Raw genomic sequence first — 8,257 nt, 5'->3', positions numbered from 1 at the left:
AGGGACTACTGTTTATACCATACTTAGGGTCTCCGTATTTAGATCTCGTATAAATACTCAGGGGACTCAAATGTAATTATGTAATAAATGAAGGGGCAAATATGTAATTAATGAGAAACCCTTATTCTATAAAAGGACCCCTCACCCTCACAATTAGGGGAGACCAATTTCGAGGCCATCAGAGACCTGACTCTCTTCCTCAGAGGCTCTAAATCTCTCTCCCTCACTCCCCTCACATCTCAGATAAATACATAATCAATGTGGACGTAGCCCAAACCTTGGGGTGAACCACGATACATCTTGTGTTATTTACTTTCTTATAGATTCACGGCCGGATTTACGTTGTTCCAAGACCTCCGGTTTTGTGCATCAACAACTTTATTCCCAGTTAAGGATCTGGGTCATCTGCATTATTTTCTGGGATTGGAATGACGTAGAACTGCTGATGGCTTATTTCTTCATCAAGGTAAATACCTACTTGATCTGTTGCAGAAAACAAGTATGGATCGCGCGAAGCCCTGTTGTACACCTCTTGGTACAACTAAGTTAGATCATAATGCCAACCATTGTCTAATCCCAAAGAGTACAAATAATTAGTTGGGAGCCTCCAATACCTTACTTGGACCACACCAGATATATCATTTGCAGTCAACCAAGTTTGCAAATTCATGCATTCTCCCACTGACGTTCATATGCTGGCAACTAAGAGGATTCTCAGGTTTCTTTAAGAAACCATTTCTTAAAGGGTCCTCTTCAACTTTCAGCATACTTTGATGCAGATTGGGCAGACTGCACCTTTGACAGGAGATCCACTAGTTGATTTTGTGTTTTTTTCTGGGTTCTAATTTGATAAGTTTGAGTGCTAAGAAACAACCTACAATGGCTTGTTCCTCCACTGAGGCTGAATACAGATCATTAGCACATACTGCAACTGAGATTATATATCAGCTATTTCACTTGCATCAAATCATGTTTTCCATGCCCACATTAAGCATGTTGAAATAGATTATCATTACATTCGAGAATTGATTCTTGCCATTTTAGTTCAGGTGCAATATGTCTGCAGTCAGGATCAAATTGCTGATATACACTCTAAAAGTCTGTCCAAGAACAAGTTTCTATTTCTACAGTCCAAGCTCTCACTTGGAACCTTAAATTCTTTCCAGTTTGGCATGCATGAGGGGGGCGTAAAGATGAAGATGGCAAGTCATGACTATAGTTTGTTATAAGCTGTTATTATTTGGTTAGTTTGTTATGAGGAATATTTGTACATAGCCAAAGGCTATATATTAGTGTGTGTATTCATTTGGTAATTAATGAAAATATTCCTTGTACTTCCGCTGTAAGGATAGATTTTTTCAATGTGATCGGTATACGAGATGATACGTTATGTATTATTATATAAATAGTGAGATATATGTATTAAAAAGTTTGATAAATGAAATTTTTCGTAAGAAAACTGCTTTGAGAAACCTTCATCTTCTATAGAAAATTCTGATGTCTATCTCACTTATCCACTGAACACACACGAAACAAAAACAAAAGTAAAAAAAAATGGAGCTTCGTCTCCATCTCTGCATAATCTCTCTGCTACTGCTCTCATCAAAATCAACGGCCATACAATCCGACGACGATCCGATAATCTCGCGGTTCCAACGATATCTCCGAATCAACACGGCCCACCCAAATCCCCAGTACCGCGAAGCAGCGGATTTCATTCTCTCCGAGGCCGAGTCCCTCTCCCTTGAATCCCAGACTATCGAGTTCGTCCCCGGCAAGCATCTTGTCCTCCTCAAATGGCCCGGCTCCGACCCCTCCCTCTCCTCCGTTCTTCTCAATTCCCACACCGACGTCGTTCCGGCCGAGCACGACAAGTGGGTACACCCCCCTTTCTCGGCCAACTTGGACTCGAACGGCGACGTTTACGCCAGGGGGTCCCAGGACATGAAGTGCGTCGGGATTCAGTACTTGGAGGCGATTCGACGGCTCAAGGCTTCTGGGTTTAAGCCCAAAAGGTCTGTTTATTTGTCATTTGTTCCTGATGAGGAGATTGGGGGACACGACGGTGCTGAGAAGCTGGCTGAATCTGATGTTTTCAAGGGATTGAACGTCGGAATTGTGCTTGATGAAGGTGAGCTAATCAGACCTTATGATTCTGCTCACTGTTACTAGTTCTTGTTAATTATTTGTTGTTTGCTTGCTATTTGCTAGCCATATTATCATCTGGGTAATTGAAAATACTAGTGCTTTTTACGGTTTGATATTGCTAGTGATTTTATCATCTGGCTAATTCAAAAGAGTAGTGCTTTTTACAGTTTTTGTTATTGGTTTGCTATTGGCTAATGATGTTATCATCTGGATAATTCCGCCTCCTAGTCACTATCTGGTATTGAGTTGGTAATTACTAGCCCTTGTGCCATTTGGGCAACTGATTTCACTGGTGATTTGTAAGTTTTATTATTGGTTTGGTTAATTGTGTGTACTAATGCTTTCGTTGTGTTGGTTTGCTGTTTTCTAATGATTGTGCTATTTGGTAAATGGGTGTACTCGAAAAAAAAACAGGGTTGGCGTCGCCGACTGAGACTTACAGAGCATTTTATGCGGAGAGGTGTCCCATGTGGCTGGTGATCAAGGCTACTGGGGCTCCTGGTCATGGGGCTAAGCTCTATGACAACACTGCCATGGAGAATCTCTTGAAAAGCATTGAGAGTGTGAGGCGGTTCCGGGCTGCACAGTTTGATTTGGTGAAAGCGGGATTGAAGGCTGAAGGCGAGGTCATCTCTGTTAATATGGTGTTTCTGAAAGCTGGCACCCCGACTCCAACTGTAAGTTTGAATCACCTTGGTGCTGGTTTCTTCATGACTTGATGCTGGCTTAAATGGAGTTCGTAGTTTAATAGAACTCTTACTTGTCTTGGATGAAAATAAGTTTCAGAACTGAAACTTATACATCAGTAAGGAATATTCATGTTTAGAATTTATTAATTTAATTGTTTGGAGGGACCTAAGGGAATTTTGTTACAATATGCTATACTGCATTGTTGATTCGCCTACACATGAATGAAACTGAATATTGTTGTTTGCTCCTTAATCAGCAGAATCACTTGTATGTGCTATTGAACTCATGCCTTCTTATAAATCTCACTCTCATCTTTTGGGGCTATACCGCTATAGTGTTGGAAAGGATTTTCATTGGAATTCTTAAATAATAATTTTTTTTTTTATAAAGAGAATTCTTAAACAATTGATTCATAGACACTTGTGACACATTTTAGTGGACATCATTACGTTATCACTTTAGACATAAGCGTGTGATGAAATGTGCATGTATCACTTGATATTACAGGAGCAGGACGTAAAATGTTAAGCTTGATTTGGCAAGTGCTGAGATTCATTCTTGCAAAAGTTGGCAATGAAATTATCGTCTATGTCATAACCTGGGATCATAATGTTCCTCCCTTATGCAGTCATAATAACAACATCTCTGATGAAAAATGCTCTCCCTTTTTGTCTGCCAGGGTTTTGTCATGAATATGCAGCCATCTGAAGCAGAAGCAGGCTTTGATATTAGGGTCCCACCAATTGCTGATCAGGAGTCTTTGGAGAAACGGATAGCTGAAGAATGGGCCCCTACTTCACGCAACATGACATTTAGGGTAATTAGCACATTGATCTTATCTTATCAAGTACAAAATTATTGAATACTTTAAGAACTTAAAAGTTATATATGGTAAATCAGTATGAAAAACACTTCAATATAGTCTGCTTTTATTAAATATTAAATACCTTAATAAATAGGCAGTACTAAGAAACCGATGTAGCGTTTACAATGGTTGCAGTGCACTAACGAGTGATCCATTAACCTCCTGATCTTGCTTGATCAAATAATGGACACAAAGTTACAAACGGACCAGTGTAACAGTGTTGTAATGTCCTTGAGTTGTTGCTCTTCGCATTGCCAGGAAAAGTCATCAGTGGTCTTTACCTAGTATTCTGTGTTTTAACTATTTATGATATGTTGTCCATTAAGTTTGTCCTAAGCTCTTAAAATGTTCAGGCTTTAGCCTAGGTGCATTGCATCAGTTAGAAGTACGGACTACTATGATTACGGAAGACATAATATTTAAAATTTTGAAAGCTTGTGCATTTTCATGCATACGTACATGTAGGCCTGATTTTCGGTCTGATCAGATCAGAAAATACATGTTTCCAATTCCCATTCAAAATGTTTTGAAAATGCATATCATTTCCAATTTCGGAATCGGAATTTCTTGATTTAAAAAATTATGGGAGTTGTATGACTCATCTATACTAAGATACAAACAAAAATTATTTCATCTCCATGACTTTATAGTTCTCCAGTTCCTATCCAATTTTATTCGGATTTCGGAATTCGGTTTCGGATTTGAATCGAACGGAATATTTTGGAATATTTCTCTACTTATCTTTGTAGCATGGGCAGTTCAAGCAGAAGGTTTCGGTGCTTGATAAGTCGGGGAAGCCAATCCTTACGGCAACTGACAGTTCAAACCCCTGGTGGGCTCTTCTTGAAGATGCTGTCAAAAAAGCGAATGGGAAACTTGGTAAGCCAGAGATTTTTCCTGCGTCAACAGATGCTCGCTACTTCCGGAATCTAGGCTTGCCAGCAATTGGATTCTCTCCGATGGCCAACACTCCCATTCTTCTTCATGACCACAATGAGGTGAGTAGCCAGGCTGATATTTTGGTTGTTCTGTTTGCATTTGCATCCTTAAGCGTTTGTGAACTTGTCTTTCTGTGGTTTTTATTTTGTAAGCTGATCTGCAACTAAGTAGTTTAACCATAAATTATCACCTTGTTGCAGTTTCTAAACAAAGACGAATACTTGAAAGGAATCGAAATTTATGAATCTATAATCAAGGCGTACGCGTCTTATGTCGATCATGGGAAAATCGCAGGTTCCCGAGATGAGCTGTAATACCACAACGCGTATGGATCGTTACTTGTCTCTTGAGACGATGCCTGGTGTTTTTGCATTGCTGTAATATATTGATATGAGAAATGCTTTGATACTGGATGTAACAATAAGGTGGAAGAGGAAGAACTTTGCCTCACAATGCACAGGGCCTACTATTTGCAATGCTGGTTGATGTGACTTTTACCCTTTAGAAAAATGGTTTCAGGAAAATATATTGGTTGCATGGTATCCCAACTTGGATAATGCTTGTGTTTCCGATTATGGGAAACCTACTTTGTCCCTCCACTTATGATTAATATACCTTTACCGTGCAAACATCAAAATTAGAACCGTTCATTTTATTTATTATCAATTAAAGATCGTATGTGCAAAAAGTCATTAAATTTGGAGATTTTCTAACCATTCATCTGCATCAAACAAGTATTATCCTTCCAAATTTACTTTTGGTTAAATATGTTTTTTGTACCATGCGGTTCGCTCCTCTGGACTTGTGTGTACCCTACTTTTAATTTCACTAATTGAGTACCACGAACTTTCAAAATTTGCTCATTCAGGTGTTGTCGTTAGTGCGCCCAACCGTAAGCGGGCTACGTTTCATTTGTTATTGGATAGTACTATCCACATACTTAAACTTCTTACACACTTCTTTCAATTTTCGATCTTCAGATTGAATGAATTGAAGATCAATGACAAAAAATTGACAAAGATGTGTGGAAGGTAAAATCAAATGCATGAATAGCAATTTCCATGTTATTTTGTCTATTCACAAAAGAAAATGAGCAGAAGAAAGACAAAAGAACAATAAAATTCACCCAAACCATAATGTTGTTGCCCAAATAAAATAGGGAACTTTAACGAAAAGCACCGGTACTATTCACTTTAACGAAGAATCACATTTTTACACTAAAAAATCAATCATGGTTGTGGATGCAAATTTCTTCCTCCTCGATCTTGGACGATTTTGCACCTACAAAACAATTAACACCTTAGGTTAAGGCCAAGAGCCTCACACGCCCACGATGAATGGGGGGGCTTTGGCCGAAGAACCTCCGATGCCAAAGTTAGAATTTAGAGAGAAAGAGTGTTTAGAGAATTTTGGGATTTTTGCCAAAGTGTTGGAATCTGCTTTTTGGTGAGAATGGGAGTATATTTATAGGGATAGGAGGTGACTAGGGTTTTTAGGTTTAATTTAGGTTTAATTAACCAATTTATTTGGCTATTAAACATAAAATGAATGTTTTGGTGGTTTTTGAATTTATTGGGTAATAAAAATGAAGAAATGGTGAAAAAGGTAGAAAAAGTGATGGATTAGGTTTTGAAATGGGGATAGCCGGCCATGTGGTGTTTTAGGGTTGAATTGGATGTATTTTGTGGTTATTTGGATATAATGGATGGTTTAATTGACAATTAATGGGTTAATTAGGCAATAAACCCATTAATTAGCCAATTAACATAATTTAAAAGGAATGTGTTTGAGAAATACCTTGTAGAAAGGATTTGATGAGATGGACTTTGAATTGTTACCTATTTTGGGCACTTCTGTCTTGGTTGATGGATGATTCTCCACTGCTCGCGTGTAGGAAACCCGGTATGCCTCGAGGGTATTTTTGTCCTCTTTTGTCCAAAAGTCCACGTGTCACCTAATGAATATTTTTTGCTCCACAAATGCCCCCACACCTGTTGGGCTGCTCGCAGAAAAGGGCAGCAGGTGTAGAGATCTTCTTGCTTTAGGAAACTTAAGATTGCTTCCTATTTTGATGTTGATTCTCTCTTTAATAGGAAATTAGATCCTTCTAGGAAAGGGAAATAAATTTCTCTCAAAGCCTATTTAAGTCCACCTTAAGTGGGTTATTAAATCAACTTTGGAGAGCGATTTATTCTACCCTACAAGAGAGAGATAGCTTAGAGGATATTTGTTCCCCCTCCTCTAGCAATCTTCTACATCTTGCCCGTGCAAATGACTGTCTTTCGTTGCTTTCTTCGTCTTCTTCGTGCCGCACCGATGTAAGAAAAATTTAATTTTTCTTGCCTTATTCTTGGATAGTGCTATTGCGGGGCAGCCATCGGGGTGGTGCGGCACATCGGCTGACAGGGGCCAGGAGTTGGCTCGGCATGGGCCGAGGAGATGTCGTGGCAGGGACCACTGCTTGGGCAGCTTGGCTTGGCTTGAGCCAAAAGGCAGCTTGTGCAACTAGGGTCGCGGATTGTGGCGTTGGGGCGCAGTGCTAGGCGAGCCGCATGGCTCATGTCCTTTGGGCTCTTGGACCTGACTCGGGCTAGGCTGGCGATTGAGAGAAATAAGGAGATTGCGGGTCTCATGGGCTGCTGGAATGTTGGGCATGCAGGCCTTCTGCCTGCTGGAATACTGGGTTGAGCTCCCCTGCTGAGTACCATGAATGTCGTTGGCTGCTTAGTCCTCTTTGCTGAAAGAAATGTGGGCTGCTCCAGAAAGAGGAGGTAAAGAGGATCAAGGCGGATGCATTGGCTAGTCTGATCGCTGTCGTGGAGCTTACTATGAATGAAGATGGAAAGAAGAGATCTTCCCCGCCTGCTCATGAGATGCCAGTTAAGAAAAAACTGAAGACTTCTTCTGCTGCTCATGAGGGTCCGCTTGCTACCGAGAGGTATGTGATTGACATGACTTCTTCCAATGGGAAGAAATGTAAGGCTGCTAGATCTGAGCATGTGGCGTCTTCCATGTTGAGAATGGCTAGTACAATTGTGGATAAGATTACTCAGCGTAAAGGTTTTATCATGCCCCCAGTGCCGAAGTCTGTACCAGGACGTTCTTTGGGAGCCAAGTCCGGTTCACCTTTGTAGAGACTTGCTATTATGAAGAGTGGTAAGGTGGACTCTGCTGCTAAAGTGGCGCCAAAGCATGCTCCCTTTGCTGCTGAGATTGATTCGCCTCAGATTCAAGATCTTAAGCTTGCAATTTCTGAGCTTCGTTTCGCTACTTATGCTAAGAAGAGAGTGGATGAGCTGCAGCGCGTCCGTGTTAGTCTGCTTAAGAAGAATGAGCAGCTGAAGGGTGAGAATGATGGGCTTGAGGTTTTAAGACCTTTTCTATTTCTCCGAAAGACTTGCTTGCTTTTACTTTTAAGGCTTCCATTGGTGAAGTAGTTGGAGAAGTTAATGCCCAGACTGGGGCAGCCAGGGATGAAGCGTCGGATGATGCCGCTGCTAAGAGCGTTACGACTGTTGAAGGTGTGGCGACCGAGTAGTCGTGGGATGTCCAAGCTGCTGTAGTGTAGTATTTTAGGTAGCCTTTAGGATTTTCTTTGTTTTTCCTTGTAGCTTT

General features: G+C 40.5%; 1 protein-coding gene across 2 annotated transcripts; it reads left to right on the top strand.

The window, feature by feature from the left end:
• Positions 1–1,433: 1,433 nt before the first annotated feature.
• Positions 1,434–5,166, top strand: LOC103440917 (uncharacterized). 2 transcript variants are annotated; one of them, XM_070822494.1, is made up of 5 exons: positions 1,434–2,131; positions 2,563–2,825; positions 3,518–3,655; positions 4,462–4,701; positions 4,843–5,166. In XM_070822494.1, the coding sequence occupies exons 1-5, from the start codon at positions 1,555–1,557 to the stop codon at positions 4,954–4,956; spliced, it is 1,332 nt and encodes a 443-aa protein (XP_070678595.1). In that variant the 5' UTR covers positions 1,434–1,554; the 3' UTR covers positions 4,957–5,166. The 2 variants fall into 2 exon arrangements, with proteins under 2 accessions (XP_070678595.1, XP_028958148.2); XM_029102315.2 differs by having other exon boundaries at positions 1,439–2,131; positions 4,453–4,701.
• The last annotated feature ends 3,091 nt before the right edge of the window (positions 5,167–8,257 follow it).

The sequence above is a fragment of the Malus domestica genome, chromosome 05, assembly GCF_042453785.1.
Source record: "Malus domestica chromosome 05, GDT2T_hap1".
Taxonomy (NCBI): Eukaryota; Viridiplantae; Streptophyta; class Magnoliopsida; order Rosales; family Rosaceae; genus Malus; species Malus domestica.
This window is presented reverse-complemented; position numbering and strand designations above follow the sequence as displayed.